The 19,391-nt window shown below is 38.8% G+C and overlaps 1 protein-coding gene and 1 non-coding gene across 3 annotated transcripts; both read right to left on the bottom strand.

Annotated features, from left to right (window-relative positions):
* Positions 1 to 11,005: 11,005 nt before the first annotated feature.
* Positions 11,006 to 16,604, bottom strand: LOC104425079. Of its 2 annotated transcripts, XR_005550252.1 has the most exons (11): positions 15,945 to 16,604; positions 14,890 to 15,151; positions 14,712 to 14,800; positions 14,098 to 14,265; positions 12,741 to 12,998; positions 12,563 to 12,650; positions 12,343 to 12,456; positions 12,171 to 12,245; positions 11,610 to 11,861; positions 11,443 to 11,503; positions 11,006 to 11,065 (listed from the first exon to the last, which is right to left on the bottom strand). It is a non-coding gene; the product is annotated as an uncharacterized LOC104425079 (transcript). The 2 variants fall into 2 exon arrangements; XR_005550251.1 differs by lacking the exons at positions 14,712 to 14,800; positions 14,890 to 15,151; positions 15,945 to 16,604 and adding an exon at positions 14,348 to 14,514 and having other exon boundaries at positions 11,011 to 11,065; positions 12,563 to 12,998.
* A 29-nt stretch (positions 16,605 to 16,633) lies between these two features.
* LOC120292925 (putative disease resistance protein RGA1) lies at positions 16,634 to 19,162 on the bottom strand. The gene is made up of 3 exons (XM_039311484.1): positions 18,518 to 19,162; positions 18,062 to 18,278; positions 16,634 to 17,871 (listed from the first exon to the last, which is right to left on the bottom strand). The coding sequence occupies exons 1-3, from the start codon at positions 19,160 to 19,162 to the stop codon at positions 16,634 to 16,636; spliced, it is 2,100 nt and encodes a 699-aa protein (XP_039167418.1).
* Positions 19,163 to 19,391: the final 229 nt, after the last annotated feature.

The raw sequence follows: 19,391 nt of genomic DNA, 5'->3' as shown, positions 1-19,391 counted from the left end.
ATAAACGACAAGAAAGCAACATAAACATAAAATAAATTTCATGACTTACCGGGGTTCTACTTGTTGACTGAAGAACAGTCGACTCACTTGGCCCTGCTGTGTGCATTTCTCAAACTGTCTCTTCACTAGACCCTTCACCTTGCCTCAACGGTTGTTGTTGCTTCCTCAATTGACAACCTTTAATATTGTGGCCTGTTAGGCGACAATAAAAGCATGTGATCTTTGCACCCTGCCAGCTCATTCTTTGTTGACCCGAGACCTCTCCCTCCTCCATTCTTCGTCTTCGTTTTGTCCTTCCAATTTTCTTCTTCAGTGGCAAAGGTTGAGGTGCTTCATGATCCGTGGGCTCCCAAAACTTGCTACTTCTAATTGGCTGCATCATGAACTGATAGGAAGCAAGATATTTTGATTTATGGTACCAATCATCGATGTAATCATCTCGTATTGTCGCCCTTCAACTGGATGGCACATATGGCATGTGCACATGGAATTTCACTTACTTGCCATGCTCTACATGAACACTTCCTACTTCCTAGATTGACAACATACTAATCTGCACCCTTCATTATCTCATATCCGTCATCTCCATTCCAAATGGGATGACAATGCGTACTTGCAGCCAAGTTCTCATCCAATTTCTTCACAATCCTAGGACCATATTGTCTTGTCCACTTTGCAGCCTCATATCTTTGTTTCTGCAGCCGAGTCATAACCGCAATCGTATATCTTCAAGCATTGAGATGACTGGTTTGCATCTAGCATCTATTATCTTCGAATTAAATACTTCACAAATGTTGTTGTCGACGTTATCGCATTTGAACTCCTCACCAAGAATGCCCCGCACCAATGCTTCGGTTCTAGTTGAAATAGGGTAGCACAACCTTCATTTGTCAACTGAAGCAGTCATTCTTTGGCTATTCTAAAGTCAGCCATGTTTGCACTCTTTGCTAATTGCCAAAATTGCAATTGCAGCTTATCCCCTTTATAGTTCTTTGCCCAATTTCCGTATATGTGCCGCGCACACATTCGATGTTCAGCATGGGGCAACAACTCGCCCTCTTTGCCGAAACGAATCCTGCAATAATTCAAAGTAAGAAATACTAGAGCAAATTACATGTTCATATTACAAAGCAAAGCAAACTATTGACTAAATTTTTCAAAAAGCAAGCATTACCTTTTGTTGGTCGCTCATGAATGCCCACCCTTCCCCGTTTGTTATCTCCAAGTCAGCCATCAGATTTTTCAAGAACCATGACCAATTGTTCTTGTTCTCAATCTTTACAATAGCCCAAGTTAGTGGGAACATTTGGTTATTCGCATCTCTTCCAATCGCTGCCAACAATTCTCCCTTGCACAAGCCCTTCAAGAAACAGCCGTCCAATCCTATAATCCGTCTACAACTAGCTAAAAATCCTCGTCTGCATGCATCAAAGCACACATAGAACTTATCAAACTTGGTCCCATGATTAGGAAGCGGTCTCTTAATCACCTCTACATACACTCTACTTGTAGGGTTTTGCAGCCTACACTCCTAAGCATACTCCTACACCTGCCCATATTCCTTAGCATACTGACCAATAAGTATCTTTATCACCTTTTGCTTTGCTCTTTTGCACTGATTCCTAGATACATTGATGCCTACACGCTCCTTCACCAGCATCCTAAAGTTAGCAAGTTTCAAGTTGGGCATCACCTTGATCAGATCGAAGAAGTGCTTGGACAACCATGCCCTTGTTACCCTTTTGTTTTGAAAATTAATGGAACAAGTGTGTTCCTCTTGGTAGGCTCTAATCAAAAGACCCACTCTTCTTAACAAACGCACCGTAAATCTTCCATGGACAGTTTTGCTGCGAACACTTAGCTCTTACAAATTTCTTGGTATTTCTAATGAAATCAACATTTCTTTGTGCAGCAATGGAGTTCTTCAGTATAGCTTCCTTAAATTGTATCGCATCATGGAATTTCATACCTACTGACAAAGTAGGAGACGCAACAGATGGATCATAGGAAGGAAACTTACTTTTCCTTCTACGCACAGCTCGTTGATCTTCTTCAACTTCGTCCTGGGAAGTTGCGGTGTCGATGCTTTCTTCATAATCTGTCTCCAGGACCTGGCCAGCAACACCAACATCTGCGGGGCCTTCGTCTCTCGTTTGGATGAACAACTACATGCAAAGTTGCAAATCTATCTCGACAAAAGTCCCTTTGTTTTTTCCTTGACTGTAAGCTCCTCATCGTTGGCGTCACTTAAGATTAACAAATTTTTAGCTTCAACAGCCAACCCTTCATCGTCATCGTCATCATCACCGTCACTGGATTCAGCTACTTCCCAATCTAATTCAGTGATGGTGACATCACCCATGTCACAATCGCTCTGGTGAACAGCATCTCGTGCCCCTCTCCTCCCATCCCGTCCATCATGACCTACTTCATCCCTAACCTCAGTACTAGCTTGAATACCATCTCCTCCTTCTCCTACTTAGGTGTTATCTCTGTCATCATCTTCGTCCTCACTATCACTATTGTTTTCAACAAACACTTTCGCCTCTTCACCATGAAGATAATGATATAAGACATCCTTAAAACCATTATCATCTTTCAAAACTCTCAAACCATCTCTCAAGCTTTTCCCAGGAACACAGTACAGTAACTTTTGTACTCTACAAGGCAAAAATGTCACTATATCCTTAACAAATCCAATATAAGATGCCTTCTTTATATCTACAACGATAGTACCCCCATTCCCCCCCCCCTCATACTCCCACTCATCCTCCCCAATCACAAAATCTCCACCGTAGTAAACGATGACAGAACATAGTCTTTATGCGCCATTTCTGCAACAAAAGAGGACAAATATACAATTAACTTTTGGGACCACATTCACAAAGAACAGACAATTGCAAGTGGAGGTCCCTACACTCTTTATTAAAGAAAAGAAAAGAAGAAGAGAGAGGGAAGATGCGGTCAGACGACAACTGCAGCTTGAAAACAAGAGGCCTCAGGACAAGGACAAATAAAAATAAAGATGGGACCCGACAACTGCTTTGATTATGTCGTCGCATTCCTTTAAAATATGGAGAGATTCCTTAGCATGGGTCCTCAACAATGCAATTTATTAAAAAAATATCCAGAAGTCCCCATCCCCACAACTTTCGATTCGAACATGTTCAAAGTCCAATACTCTGAACCCTAACAATCACCAATCATCGCACATTTCACATCCGACCACTACAAATTACTTTCGCACATCACAATTCAACACCTTGAATGAATCACACATCACAGTGGATGAGGCGACGTCGAGCCCTACACCGAGCCCTAATTTTCCCCCCGCCGAGCCCTACACCGAGCCCTAATTTTCCCCCGCCGAGCCCTACACCGAGCCTATATTTCAATGCCGCTCCTAAACTGTCAATCCGAACCCCCAATAGGATTGTAGCACCACATCTCGAGCCATAAATCTCACATCAAGCCTGACCTTTCCTAGCCGACCCCCAAATTTGAAGTCCGAGCCCTAATAAACGAGTCGAGCCCTAATTTCACCACGGGGAGAGGAAGAAGAGACAAAACCTGAGCAAATCGACGATGGCGAGCGATGACAGCGAGCGATGACGGCGAGCGACGACGGCGAGCGACGAAGGCGAGCGATGACGGCGAGCGATCACCTGCGAACGACGAGCTGTGAACGGCGATGGATGGAGAGGACGTCAGACCTAGTGTGAACTGACGAAATGTTAAAATCCAAATAAACCAAACGACGTCGTTTAACACTAAGGAAAAACGACGTCGTTTAGTTTGGCCAAATGCACAGTGGATGGGGCGACGTCGTTTTCCTCCTCCACGTGTGCTTTTTTTTTTAAAAAAAATTGCCACATCAGTTAAGCATGTTGCCGGAAAATGCCACGTCTGCATTTTGGCCGGTTTTTGGCCGAATTGGCACTTAAGTGTTCCATTTTACTCCAATGATGGCACTTAAGTGTACCATTTTAAAGCTATGGCACTTAAGTGTCCCTCCGTGCCAAGTTATGGCACTCCAGGTGTCCTCACCTCCTTATGCGCTAGTCTCAATGCCCATTGGCAGGCAAAGGCTATGCCATATTGTTCATTATGGTATTTAAAATTTTGCTGAACATTGCGAGATTATAATTTTAGCAAATTGTATGACAATAATTTCGAACATAATGTTATATATTTTATTAGGGTTGGTTTTGAGCCGATTCTAAACTTAATGAGAAACCTATCGGGTCCAGGCCGGTTTCCAAATATTTTGCGTGGAAATTGGCCTTACCAGGTCGATTACAAGCCGGATCATACGAGGAATTTTTGAATCAATTCATTGCTCACCCCTAGTAAAAATGACCATCTCATGCTTCAATGGGCACATATATTTGGTCTTTCGATAGTTATCTAAAAAGTGATCCAATAAAGCGAGACATATGGGTTGGACCTTCAAGACAATAGAATAGTTACAATTTGCAAAAGGTGCTTAAAATTATACAAATTTTAGGTGGACGATAATTAGGCTATACCTATTATCTTTGAGCTTAGTGGGCTTGGTTTTCATTATGGCTTCATTTACATTCTTCATAAGTATCGCTCCTTCTCCAAAATTTTGGCCCATGACATCTCTTTTCAATAATTCTTCAACTTGCGATTTGAAGAATTATCATCACTGTAATAAAATTGTAAAATGTAATACCCGTCAAAACTTAATCCTTCTCATTCCTACTGCGTAGGTTCTCAAATTCAACAAATGTCGAATCTACCTAAGGCATTGCCATGTCATCTTCTCCAACTTCTTTCCCAATGTTATTGGCATACGGCTTGAATCATGTTCTTGTTGTCACTAACAACACGATTAGTATCCTTATTCTTAACCACTGAATGATTCTTCACAAAATATATATTGCCTTCCTTAAGCAAATTTCAAAAGCGATTTGCAATGTTGCTGTTGATAGAACCATGGATGTATTTGTTTTAAACAAAACATGCCCCAAAAAAAAAAAAATCAATTGGCAAGCAAAATAACTGAAAATAGAAAAGAAAGATGACTCACCTTCTAGAGAAGAACCATACTGATACTTTCAGTTTTCTATTTCTTTCAGCTTTAAATCATTCCATAGTGTCGAAAATTGTACTGTGATTTTTTCTTCTCAAATTTTGAGTAAAAGAACCACTACATACTAAAAAATTCAAAAAACATTTGAAATTGACTATCACCTCTTTGTCTGAAGCGAAGATTCGTGATTTGTAAAATAGGTGCTCTTCGTATGAATGATTTGACATTAGGGAAAATTCTAGCTATAAAAAATACCGGTGATGGGAATTACACAAAAAAAAAAAATGGGAATCTGCGTAATCAAGAACAATTATCTGAAAGAGCTTTGCATATCTGCCCCTTTTATTATTAATCATCTGCCCCTAATTAAACATTGAAATAAATTTTTATCCTCATCCTGAAAAGCCGAGGCCTAGGACGTGCGCACCTGAGAAATTCCATCTGTTCCTGCACTTATACATTGCTTTACACGAGAGCAAGAGATAAGAATCTCTTGTAGCTATGCCAGCTTTGGCTTTATGCATCGCATTTTCAAGACATAAATTAGAGAGAAAAAACAGAATATATGAAAGAGCTTTGCATATCTATGAGGACCACTGCTTCTGTCCAGCTTTTCATTCTTAGCGTTGCTGGTAATTTTCCAATACCGTTGGCAAATTAATATTGCCGTTTACTTGCATGTCAGTTCATCCGTTAGTAAATTACTAAATTGATCGAGATTTTACCAACCCCTAAATAAAAGTAGTCAATCATCAACTCCTCCGAAATAGTATCATTAGTAATTTAATGACATTATAGTAAATTTACATACATTCCACAAAATTAGTAACTTACCATTTCTTTTTTTGAAAAATTACAAGTTTCATTAGCAAATGACCGACTCTACAAAGAATTTGCTCACTTGGCGTTAAATTAGTAAGTCACCAACTTTTTTCAACCTTTACAAGCTTGGTTTTTGAACTACCAACGCTATAAAAAAATTTCAACAATCCAAAACGTTCAAATGAATTAGTAAATCTACTTGCCAACTCTTCCGAAATTATACAATTGTCCCTAGTAACTTATTAATGCTTTAATAAATTTACCAAATTCCCATAAATTAGTGACTTAATAGCTTCTTTGTAATTTTTCAAGTGTGATTAGTGGAATAACAACCATAAAGGAAATTTTCCAAATAAATTAGTACGCTACCAACTTCTTTAATTTTTACGAATGTAGTTTATAAACTATCAAAACTATAAAGAATTTACCAATGATTTAGGGAATTACCATCACAATTAAATTTAGTAGATCACTTATATTGTAAGGAATTTACCAATGTCCAGATATATTAACAAATTAGTACATTTTTAAATTTTACAAGTGTGGTACATAAGTTACCAATAATGTAATTAATGTACCAATAGCAAATAAATTTATAAGAATTTGTTTGGAGGAAAAACGTTCTCCTTTTTTGGGGTATTGAAAGAGGAAAAAGGTGGACTTGGTGAACTTTGTAAATGGTTTCTTTAACCGGATAAAAGTTAAGCTTGAGGTCACGGGTTTGACCCTATCTTTGTCAAACGAACACTCCGGTTCGGATCCAACACTTCAAATAGCCCCACATGTTTTCTTTTGTTTGCCTTCTTTGCCAGATTTTGATGGCTCCAATGTTTGGTAACCAAGTCTATTCTTGTCGTAAATTATTCAAGGCATTGTAAGAGGTCGTCATAACATGTGAGTTGTGAGTTGCCGAGCAGAATCCCATAACGAAATTCATGAGGGTAAATAATTAATTTCATCAAATGGTGGAAGTTTACTGCTCGATCTTGTAAAATTTTAAAGAAGTTGGCAAATAATTAATTTCTGAAATGTTGGAAAATTCCTTATAAGGTTGGTATTTTGTGTAAATTTTAAAGAAGTTGGTAAATTATTAGTTTTTAGGTGTTAGTAAATTCCTTATAGTGCTAGTACATTACTAACAACAATGGTAGAATTTTAAAAGAAGTTGGTTGCTTACTAATTTGTTGAAATATTAGTAGATTTTTTGTAGGATTAATATTTTACTAAATTCACTTGTAACAGTTCAAAGAAGTTGATAGTGTTGGTGATATCCTAATAAGTAACCCAACATTTGTTAACACTTAAATTTTTGCCAAATGATTGTTAGATAAGAACTTGCTTTCATACCCAAAAAAGAAGAAGAAGCAAAGTTGATTTTCTTTCGTAAAATTATCTTAAAGTTTCCTAGTCACGTACCAAGTACTAGCGGTTTCTGCTTTGTTGATGGTATTGACCATATTCTAATAAGTTGATAGTATCTGGTTAATTAAATATTGAGTTTTTGCGATTTAGATTATTTAGGCATTTTGTACATTTATAAGACAGGCTTAGTTTTTTCGGAATCTTCTTTCTCAAAAAATAAAAAAATAGTAAATATAATAGCAAGCAAGAGAGAACGGTGGGACTTCTCGGCCATTCATCCCAGAGACACGCACAGGCACCGCCAACCACCGCCAGTAGCCAGTCTTCCATCTCCAGCCGCCACAAACGCGCTCGGCACAACGTACAGCTGGAGGCCAACTCGGTGACCTCAGCAGGAGGGAAGTACAGATCTCTTCCTCTTTGCTCGGATCCTCCACAGAGTATCGGATGAAAGTTGGGAGCTGAACTCCATGGATACAAGAAGGAGAAACAGAGACGAACGACGGAGGATGCAATCGACAGACTCCACAACCTGATCTCGATGATGCTCCGGCGAACGCGACTCTCCTCTCTCTCTCTCTCTCTCTAGCTGGAACCGTTACACTCCTCCCTCCTGATTCAATTTGTGGCAGAGCTTCAGCCGACGCACCAGAGGCTCTGTTTTCGGATCCTTTATTCGCCCTGGTTCGGAAGCTAGCTCTCCGCGTTCCAATCTTTGTCCGTCCGTTCCGGAAGCTCCAGACGTTCGTTCCGCACTTCGGCGACGATCATAGAAGCTCCAGTTTCACCTCAAACCAATGTCGCAGAGCGGAGGCCGAGTGTCCCTATTATTATTATCATATTATTTTTTATCTTCGTCGTCGTCGTTTCCTCATCTTCCGCCATCAAAACACTTCACAGTAGTACTTCGTCCTCGCGCACCTGCCCCTGGCAACACACGCACATATAACGACACCCCTTGGAATCGTCAAATCTGCCTGGACAGCCCCACAGCATACTGCTCTGTTATGCTGTGTGTTCGTGATTGATATTCTTGTTCGCTTGTTCGTTGCTAAACCTGAGCTGGAGTTGAACCGTAATCAGCTCGACCGAGTTCCAATTTACCAGGTCGTATCTTTCCCGATCAAACTCTAAATGTGATCCTGATTCATTCTAGATTTGCTTATTCTCTGTTTTCCCGTCTTTTCATCGTACCGCGTTACTGGATAATCACTGAGCCATTGCAGCATACGAGATTCACCATTTCTTCTGTCCGTAAGGTTTTATGTACTAATTGGTTCTTGAGTGGTGCGTTTGTGTGCAATGGAGTGGTGTCGAAGTAGGATGGTGCCATTGCATGAGACGATCCCAGACGATGTTTGATGAAATGTCCGATGGAGGGATCTGTAATGTTGCCTCACTGAATTCGATTAGGCTTTGGCAGGGATCGTAGGAATGTGCTGATCTCGTTTAGAGGATTTGATCTCCAACGAATAAGCTCAGTCAAGCATCTCTCTGTTCAATTGCTTGCTATTACACTTTTGGCGGCTCATTTTCGTGTATTCCGGTTTCTATTTATTTATGGTATTTCTCGTCCAGATTTTGTTGCTGATCTCTGGAATCTTGCCGATGTGTCGGTGATGGTCGGTGCCATATCTTCAGGTACGATTTTTTGGACTTCTAAACTAAGATTGAAGCGTCGATGATAATTCTCCGATTCTTGAAGTGGATGGTGCTGGAATTTCACGGCAAAGAGAAAGAATAAGAAACTCTGGATGAGAAATCGATAGACTCGCTGATCTTTAAGTTCTGAGCCAATTTAATGCCTTACTAGTTCGAGTGTGATTTATGCCTTGACATGCTTACCAATAAATTGGAAGTTCATTTTTTAACAGATATGTTGGTTATGATTGAAAAATTAACAACACTATTTCCTTGCATAAGATTCTCTTAAGTTTTCGTAGTCACATAACCCTTTCTCAAGTAATTGCGATTTCTGCTTTGTTTGCTCCTTAATTTCCGAGCAGTAACATTAAGTTCAAATCTTAATTCGTTTTTGCAATCTGAAATCTGTATTTGGATGGCCATCTCAGTCTATGATGCTTGGTTCGTTTTCGCTCCATCTCATGCGTTGACTCGGTTGGAACTTTTCCTGTATCATATTCTCATTTTTCACTCAGTTACACAATTATTTTTTACCTCGGATACATGTACTAAAGCTGGCGTGTTTATTGTAAGTCAACAATAGAAGAATCGGTATACTTATGACTTGGTTCCTCGGTTCGTTGACATGCGACTTTCAATGGCAAATGTCTTCTTCAAATGTGCTGAGTGCTATCCTCAAATGAATGTGGCTTTTGACTGGATGAGTCTCGAGATTGAATCTTTTTGTTTTGTATCTCTTTGGGTGGTATTTCGTTTCACTAAATCACTCTCCTTTTCAATATTTTTTGTTTATGTCTATCCATCTCTAGGTATGTGATCTATTCTTCCACTAAATAAAAAGAAAAAAAGATATAAAAAATGAGAAAGAAAGAAATTTAAAAAAAAATAAAAAAAAAAAACTCATAATTGCTTTTATGGATCCCTTCGATATAGGTCTTTGTTTCAAGTATTGTTTAATGGGTATCTTTTAGTAGAGAATTTTTTTTATAATATATCAAAATTACCCTTAAATTTAATTCTAGCTCATGGAGGCTTATATCCCAAGACTCACTAATAAGGCCATGTATATTCTTTATCTGACTTGTATCGGATTTATTTTCCGCACATTGTTCCTACTTATCTTTGTTATTTTTTCATGCTCTATGTTGGTCTCTTTATATTGCTTTCATGTTTTATCAACATTATTAAAATTTACTGGCAATTTCATATATTTATTAATTGCAGAAGTTTGCAGATTTTCCCTTAGCTGGACCCTGGAATTGTTGAAGTCTTCTCATCCATCTGTCTAGAAAAACACCTATCCTGCTTCTTGAATTTTGTTATCTGCTAGATACAACATGATTGATAAATTAGCATCAGTATCATTTTTAATTATTTGTTCTATTGTTGAATAAGATGTTTGGATTGGTGTGAGAAGATGAAAAGAAAAAGGCCCTGAGTAACTTTCAGTTTCATAGAAGCAAAATGGTAGGTACCGCCAAATTGCATCTCAATGTTTGTACTGCACTTTCCATGTAAATGAGAAACATTTCTTCGCCTTGCAAATAGAATGAACGTGCCAAGTTGCACGAACAAACTTGCATGACCTACTTCCCAAAGTTCTCTTAAAAAAGACATTGGAAGAGATGAAACTAACTCATGAATCTCATGTTTATTGAATGAGAAGTCAAACAGCCTTTTATTCAAAAGAAAGTTGGACTTGCCAAATTGAATGACTTAAGCATATGAGGACACTCAAAATTTGGATGAATTATGCTGAAATGTCTAACTGAGAATACAAAGACAAGAAGTCGTCCGTAACACTAAAGGCAAATAGGTGGACTTAAATGTCATAACGGTGAAACTACTTGCAAATGCAGGATGAAACCAATGTGATGGAGACCAGGTCCAAGCTTGGACACCTAATTTTCTCTTTCTTTGGGAAGCCTTATTTACATGAGGATCATTTGTCAATGACCTAAATCTGAAGAAAAAGGGGTTCATAGTATCTCAGCCTGGAGGTCTTCACTAATTTAATTAAGGCAGTTGGCCGTTCTTAGCTAGCAATTTGAATTTTAGACCTTCAATGCTTGCTTCTCGGAAGCAACAGCTTCAGCCTCGATGGTGGGCTTCCACAAAATTGTAGTTTCAGCAAGTAATGAGGTCATCGTGGGTCCATGTTTGAGGCAGGACACTTGTCTTCCAAGTAACATGTATATCATTTTAAGCCGTTTAACTAACTGAGCAAGGCAGGTGAACTTTGTACGTTTTATTGATATCCAGAAATAGTGAAGCATTTCAGAAAGTGTTTGATGCATTAAAAGAACCAAGATATCCAAGTCTTTACTTCAACTTAAGAAGCAAAACTGTGGGGATGCTTTATGATTGCTAAAAAGTCAAAATTCCTTGCATGGTTGCAATCATAGAATCGACTGAGACCAGAAAGGATAAAGAATACTTATAGGTATTATTTTTTTCATGGTAGTGTTTCTAGAATCATTTGATAAAGTTGAGCATCTCCAAATGATTTTCAGATAAAGCACAAAAGGGAACTAGTATGGTCATTGTCATGGTACCTTTTCTTTGCTTCTCATTGTCACGGCCCCCACAGATTGAACAACCACAATCGGCAACTCCCTGCATAACAATACATGTAATTCAGGCATCACAATAAAATTTGAGTCCATGAGCAAGGCAATCTTTAAATTTGACTAGTAGTTGGTATGCTTCTTCTAAGCATTACCAAAGACAATGTGTCAGTTGGCTGTTTCATGCTTTCCCGTAAACCTTCTCCATAGGCGCTAATGTGCTCCTCATGGTGAAGTGAGAGATTCCGAATTGCCTTCTTTATCACTTCAAAGCCTCCCTCTTCTCTCATGCTTTTTGTATTGCAGAAAAGTTGAAGAACACACTCTCAAAGGTCCCTCATTGAACAAAAATTCTTGACCAAGTCCATGTTATTTCTATGGTGTGAACCTGTAGTTAGTATGGCATCCTACACCATTGCAGTCCCCTTGAGAAGGAAGAGAATTTTTTTTTTTTTTTTTTGGTAAGAGAGAAGGAAGAGAATGTTTTTATCAACTTTGGGGTAAAATATTGCGTAAATAGTGATAGTAAAGTCAGCTACCTCTATTGGCTTTGAATCTTACATGAGGACAACACCAGCTTGCTTGGTTATTCTTTGTTGTATGAAAAACATAAACAATCAAGCATTTAAATACCTTAAAACATGTTTGTATGCACTTATTTTGTTTGTTATTAATGGTATTTTGTTATTTTCTTGAGCAAGTAATTGAAATTTCACCTCAAGAAGGTATCTTTAACACCATAGATGATCTCCTACTTCAATTCCCATGCTTGGTCCGACTTGGTGTTCTCACTGCAAGATAGAAGCCAATGTTGATGGCAACAATTCTATGCTTTTTTTTTCTTTTTTCCTTTTTGAAATAACAAGCAAGCTGGAGGTCAGGTATTACTTGGCCCAACATCATCACTCCATTGGTACCATTAATGTTGATACCAGCATATAAGCAAGCCTTGAAGTCTCGGTCGGATGACTTATCAGCTCCAACACCACAGTAATAAGGCCCCTAAATGAAAATAAAACCTCGCATCACAATACAATTTTTTTGTCATCAACTTAAAGCCTATTATCCATCAATATATAGGGAAATTCATCGGGAAAAAATTTCTCACTTGGGAACCTAGATATCCTCCAATAGGCCAACTGAATGGCCATTAAACATTTATCAGCAATAGGGTGCTTTCTTGCTCAATCCAATACCTAATGTGAACATTTAGCCCAAAATCATGAACTTGTCCATTTCAAAACTTTTTAATTCATGATGTATAACTCATGTTTTGAATCTCCCACCATGAAACTTCATTGATAACCTTTGGGTTACTGAATTTCAGCAATCCCGACATGTTTGGTCGTTGGGATCCGCTCAACTGGTGTGTATAAATTGCAAATATCCCACAGACGAACAATAATACTCCGTAAACCAATTGAAACGCCCTTTCTTGTTTCATCAACTTGTTCAGATGATCTAACTGGTGGTCAGTGAGTTCTTTGTGATCCTCATTTGGCATTGTGTCCTCAATGCCAAAATCCACACCATTTCTGCCTGGCCTGAAAATAAAACAGTGTAAGTAATCGACATACCTACTAAAACAAAAACCCTATGAGCTTAATATCATGGAAGATAGTTCAAACAACGAGCTCTATTTGTATGACTTGGCCTTCTAGTATGCATGAGAGTTCAGTTTTGAAAAGACAAAAAGAATGGACTGAATACTTCAAAGAAAGGCGTCTTCTTAGCGCCGAAAAGTTTAAAACCGCTTTTTGGAGACTAGTTTCAGGAAGGACAGCTTACATTTTGAAGCATAAATAAGGAGTCCTATCGATTTCCCTAAGGACACTATCAAAAATTTCCTTAAATAATAAACTAAAAATAGTGGCATAACTATGCTTCCCATTTTGGAACCATTTCAAGGTTATTCTCAAGCCTCATTCCCAAAAGCGAGCTTGCAAACAAGCAAAAAATTGAGGGCGGTTACAGAGTTGAAGGAAGTAGAGTGCAGAGTGCAACAACTTAAGAGATTAACCACCTTACCGAGGATCAATTAGCAAGCATGTTATTATGATAGTACATTAGATATAATGGATGGTGCATCTTGACAGTGCACCTAATTCTTTCCTCTCTAAATCGAAAGGCAATCACATTGAAGTACTTTCTTCTTCCACAAACTTGGCATAATTGCAAATTCTTCTTGCCAACAACCTTGGCGAAAATATCCATCAGATATCACCATGGCAGAGCAAGACCACCAAACACAACAATTATCAGGATGACCAATTAAAGTCACAGAACAAGAAAAATCTGAGACAAGAGTGGTACAAGAGAAATCGATTCCACACGAGGTCCACAACATAAGACTTAAAATTGGTAGTGATTGATTTAGTCATCAAAAGATGCGACAACGATGACTACTGCTTCATTCATTCATGCTGCCTCACACAGCATGCATTTCTTTTGTAGACATTGCTGTCACAAAGAGGTGGTGTCCATGTAAATTGTCAACCAAACAAAATGAACAGGACAACCTTGAAGTGATCGAAATGAAGAAGTCAAGTATTAGACTCCCAGTCCAACTGTGATAAGACCTCTTTTAATGTCAAACATTTACTCATTGCTTAAGATATTGCTCACAATTGGCCAAGGATTTACCTGAGGACCTTTGCATAATGGCTAAGAAGCAAACCAAGAATGTCAATGGTTGTCAAATGCTAACTATAAGATCACTTCTCTATCCTCCCTTGGAGCTTGACCGGTACTTGAACCATAGTAATTTCACTTTGGAAGTTGAGACGGGTGCTTGATAGGTCTAGGGATCACCTGATTTAATGAATTAATAGATCAATAGCCTGTAGCACGTAAAAAGGAAAAACACTACATATTTTATTGTCGCAAATCATACCCTTGATTTGCTGTGCAGATCTATATCAGAACCTCTGATTCTGTGGGAACACAATGAGATAAAGTTATTTAAGGGAAGCAAACCAGAAGCCGTTCTCTTGAGAAACATTTAATCACTTCATCTATGAAAGTTTTCCAAAGTTTTCCAAAACTGTGCAGGCCTTTTGCTTCTTGTGAAATCACATAAGCACATTGCACACTATATACAAGATGAGTCACAAAACAGATTTAACGAGCTCGAAGTTGGATGAAGAAAAGTATGAATTTTCCTCATTTTTCAACCATTTTCAGGAATAATGTAATGTCCAAACCTTTCAGCGATCTGTCTATGTCCCCTAATCGAATCATGTAGCATTGATAGATACCTTTTTCAACTTTATGTGCAGGATATGAGATATCTTGTACTAGTCCTTGCCTACATCTTTTTGGCACTTGTCCTCCAATTTTGGGTGACCTGCAATTCTTAGGTGAGTACATAACAGTTCTAGTCTCGTTCATCTTTTTGTGCATCGGACTTAGAGGTTTCATTGCATGAAAACGTACCAAATGTATTCTGCAATTATCATATAGGCATAGGGCGTGATGTCCAAGTTGAGAAGACTCTAGAGCATGTAGTAGTATTGTTCTCGGACTTCAAAGCATACACCCCAAACTTAGAAAAGCTAGGTGTTTCCATTATCCTCATGCTTTAGCAAGAGAGAAATCCACGTTTTTCCTGCCATGGGACTAGTGGTCAGTGAGGTCTTTGTGATCCTCAACTGCCATTATGTCATCGTTGCCAAAATCTACGCCATATCTATATAGCCTGAAAAATAAAGTAGCGTCAGCGACAGATATATCTATTGAAACAAAGAACCTCATGGAAGATAGTTCAAATGACAAGCTCTATTTGTACAATAGGGCCTTCTGGTATGCATGAGAGTTTAGTTTTGAAAAGATAAAAGAATGGATAGGGTACTTCAAAAGAAAGGGTCTCTAGCAAGTGCTAGTGATTTTTCCCTAAGCTTAATCTCATGAAACCGCTTTTGAAGACTAGTTTCAAGTGGGAAAAACTTGCATTTTTGAAGCATATATAGCGAGGTTTAAACACAATTGTCATGAACAATTTTACACAAACAACTTAAAAGTACAGACCCCCACTCATCAAATACAAAGCATGATGATCCAAAACCAAAATGCCATTGAAAATTTGAAATTGCAGCCACTGACCACACATCATAATAGTTTTTAGAGCCGCAAGAGTCCAGCTCAACAAGCCAAATCAGCAAACCCGGCTCTCTTCACCAGATCAAGCAATAAATCAAAAGATACAGAAACAAATTCATATGACGCCAAATAGATGTACTCAACTTTGCTCAGAAATTCTGTAGAAGCACCAACAATTCAAAGTTAAAAACCACATGCTGAACTCAGTGGGTATTGTCCTCTCTCTCCATAACCAAATCACGTCACAAACCTTCTCTCTCTCTCTCTCTCTCTCTCTCTCTCTCTCTCTCTCTTTAGCGATTTGTCCATGTCTCCCAAAATCAAATCAAGTATTCGAAACACAATTTGAAAAATTATTCATGTAAAAATCTGGGGAAAAAGGTCCCATATACCTTCAGTGAAGAAAATTAGCGCACGGTCCGCCCTCTAAGTTGTATGTTTGGGATATGAGCGATCTTGTCCCAGTCCTTGCCTGCTTGTCTTTTGCAACTCTTCTCCAATTCTCCGCACTCAGAGATGTATAGGTGAGTAAGGGATGTGAGCCTTCGCATTGCTTCAAGGAATGATGTCAATGAGGAGCACCGCTCGATGTTGAGAATTTGAAGTGATTGAAGGGCCTCGATCTACTCTGGTATAGCCTTCAAATTGTGGCACACCCAAATTGTGAGACGATTGAGATTGTAGGCTTGTAGAAGCCACTTTGGGAGAGATTCTAGTTTGGGAAGGTAACAGATTTCCACAGAGCGAAGACTCTGAAGGCCTCCATGGAAATCCAAGTTGTTGCCGCTTTCGTTTTTGGATATATCCAACTCCTCACATTTTTCGATTTGCTCTGATAATGCCTTAAAATTGGGGCACTCAATAATTTGGAGAAGTTCGAGACTGCGGAGTTGTAGAATCCACTGTGGGAGAGATTCTAGTTTGGGAATTCCATTGAATAACACAGATCGGAGACTCTGAAGTCCATGGAAATCCAAGATGATGTTGCCGCTTTCATCTTTGGATAAATCAAGCTCCTCACAATCCCTAATAGAAAGATCCATGAGCTTCAATAGATGCCGCAAACCACGTGGGAGGGAAGTTAACCGAGGAAGATTGAAGATACCAAGAGATTCAAGTGAGGTGAGACTTTCCAAACACTCCCAGGCAAATATTCTAGAAACTTCATATCAGAGATGTTGAGACGCTTCAACTTACTAAGGCCAAATTGGGGGAAATGTTTACATCTTTCGCATCCCGACAATGCTAACCCAACTAAATTGGGCAACTCGGTCATCCACCTCCGGAAACTCTCACCATTATATCCATCGATAATCAACTCCTGCAGATTGTCGTGTCGCCTCAGTCCATCTAACAGTGCTTCATCTCTCTTCGAAATCATTGCTTCATCAGTAATATTGAAAATACCCCATGAAAGAATCAAGAATTCCAGAGAACCCTTCTCTCTCAAGTTCGCGGCCTTGGATTCTTTTACTGCATCTATCACACTTCCCAAATTTTCAATGAAAAGTCTTCCCCGAATGTTATTAAGCCTATTTAGCTCCCCAAGTCCGCAATATTTCTTAGCAAGAGCTTTATCTTTGGGCAATATAAAGCAACTTAACCTATGCAATGAACTCAATTGCCCTAATCCACATGGCATATAACTAAGTTGGTCGCAATAATCTATGTTTAGATTTCGAAGGCTGACTAACTTCCTTATACCCCTTGGCAATTCTTCGAGGGATCTACAAGAGCAGAGATTAAGTGTTTGCAAATTATGCAATCTTGTGATGGAGTTAGGAAGCCTTTTGAGTGCATCATTGCCAGAGAGATCGAGGTACGTTAGATGCTTCAACTTACAAATGAACCTTGGCACCTTCTTGACATCTGCCGCATGCAAATGTAAGATACGCAACCTCTTGAAACTTTGAATGAGTTGGCGTAAATCTGCTTCACTTGTTGGTTCCCTTCCCCAATATCTAGTAACGGACAAAAATGTTCGAAGTGCACTTGCTTTCAAGCATGATTTTAGAGGTTCACCCATCAAATTGGAAGTTGAATCACAAGATATATGACGAGTTCTTTCATGTATGGGTTTTGTATCATCCCATGCCACCCAACACTCGGTCCCAGCAACCGAGCAGGCTAGATCATGCATCAAATCATGCATCTTGCAAGTCTCCCCATCCTCTTGAAATTCTTGGAAGAAGTTTCTCCAAAGTAGATCCACGAAATATTCATGAGCAATGTCTTCTAAATGTTGACTTCCATTTGATGGCCGGATAAATCCTTCTGCCATCCAAAGATTGACCAAAGTCCGTTTCTCTATCTCATAATCTTTGGGAAATAATGAACAGAATGCAAAACATTGTTTCAAATGAGAAGGAAGATTATCATAACTTAGCCTAAGAATAGATATTATGCGGTCTTCCCTTTGAGATACTTTTGGGAGCTCATAATCTCTAAAATTTAACCATTCGGATTTAGTTTTCTTGAAGAATAGTAAACTCCCAATAGTTCGAACAACCAAGGGAACCCCCAAAACACTCTTTAACCATCTCTTTGCCAATTGCTAGCATGTCCAAATCTTGTATCTTCTCTTCTTTTTGACGAGCCATTTGCATTAGTAAATCAAGAGATACACTTTCAGATAAGCCCTTGAGATGATAAGGCAAAGCAAGGCCGTAATTTCCGCAACCAAAGGAAGGCGTGTGGTTATAAGGATCTTGCTTCCCTAGCCCCTCCTATCAATAAGTTTTTCAACTCTTGCCATATGCCTAGTTCTAAATTCCATAAATCATCCAAAACTAAGAAATATCTCTTTCCATCAATTTTTTTTCCTCAATTCACTTTGCAATTGTTCCATCGCACCATCGTTTGGTTCCTCATCCTTTGCACAAGCTATGATATTTTTCACTATTTTTTTCACATCAAAGTCATTAGAGATACAAACCCACATTTTCAAGTTAAAATGTTTACTAACCGTCTCATCATTATACACACATTGAGCAAGAGTTGTTTTTCCAAGCCCACCAATACTAACTATTGGAAGTATGGAAACGCGCTCTTTCACATCCAAATCTAGTAAGAATTCCATGACCTTCCTTTTATCATTATCTCTTCCAATAATGTCTTTCACACATGTAAACGAATATGTCTCTTTTTCTCTCTCCCGCTCTATCTCTGCTTGCAAATCCATAGGTTGCTCGACCAAGTGGAGTTCCTTTTCAGCCTTAATGGCTACCATTCTCTCCCTCACTGCTCTTACTTTTCTACTTATCTTCAGTGCAAAAGCAAGCTGGTTTGAACTTGAGAAAAATGTCCTTACCTCCTCAATCATTACATTGTTGCCCCTCAATTCTTGTCGTGTAGCTTCTACATTAAATTCTTCAAGCACGTCCTGAGCATCATAGAAAACTTCCTTTAGTTTCTCAACCCAATCTTTGATTTGGTAACTTTGGTGGTATCGTTTTTCTGCATCGTCCAGCATGGCACCAATCATGGAGACGGTGCTCTTAAGCTCCTTGAGTTCATGCTTGATGCCCCCTAACTTTCCTACCTTTTGCAGTGCTTCAGTAATTAGATTGGCAAGGATGCTTCCAGCAATGCTGATGACAGCTTCCGCCATATTTGTTCTCTCTATCTCTGTGTCTGTCTCTATGGGGATGAGAAGATTTCAGTCCTGTCATTCCATGGCTAGAGTCTTCTCAGATGATGTATAACAAGTTTGTCCTTAAGATTAGATAAGCATACAATAATGGTAGATAATAGAAAATATTTAACGACAAACACTAATTCCAAAGCATCCTATGTCATATAAGATTACATCCCATGTAATAAGTAAAGCGAGTTCCTAT

Source organism: Eucalyptus grandis, chromosome 4 (genome assembly GCF_016545825.1).
Source record: "Eucalyptus grandis isolate ANBG69807.140 chromosome 4, ASM1654582v1, whole genome shotgun sequence".
NCBI lineage: Eukaryota > Viridiplantae > Streptophyta > Magnoliopsida > Myrtales > Myrtaceae > Eucalyptus > Eucalyptus grandis.
The sequence above is the reverse complement of the archived record's forward strand: the minus strand, read 5'-3'. Positions and strand labels throughout refer to the sequence as shown.

What these genes read in the sequence shown, in the direction of transcription:
- LOC120292925 (XM_039311484.1), bottom strand. Translation starts at nt 19,162, where the DNA reads ATGGCGGAAGCTGTCATCAGCATTGCTGGAAGCATCCTTGCCAATCTA. An exon ending in GTGTGTATAATGATGAGACG is followed by an intron (nt 18,279 to 18,517) that starts GTTAGTAAACAT and finishes ACTTATTGATAG; the next exon opens with GAGGGGCTAGGGAAGCAAGA. An exon ending in GTGTTTTGGGGGTTCCCTTG is followed by an intron (nt 17,872 to 18,061) that starts GTTGTTCGAACT and finishes TATTTCCCAAAG; the next exon opens with ATTATGAGATAGAGAAACGG.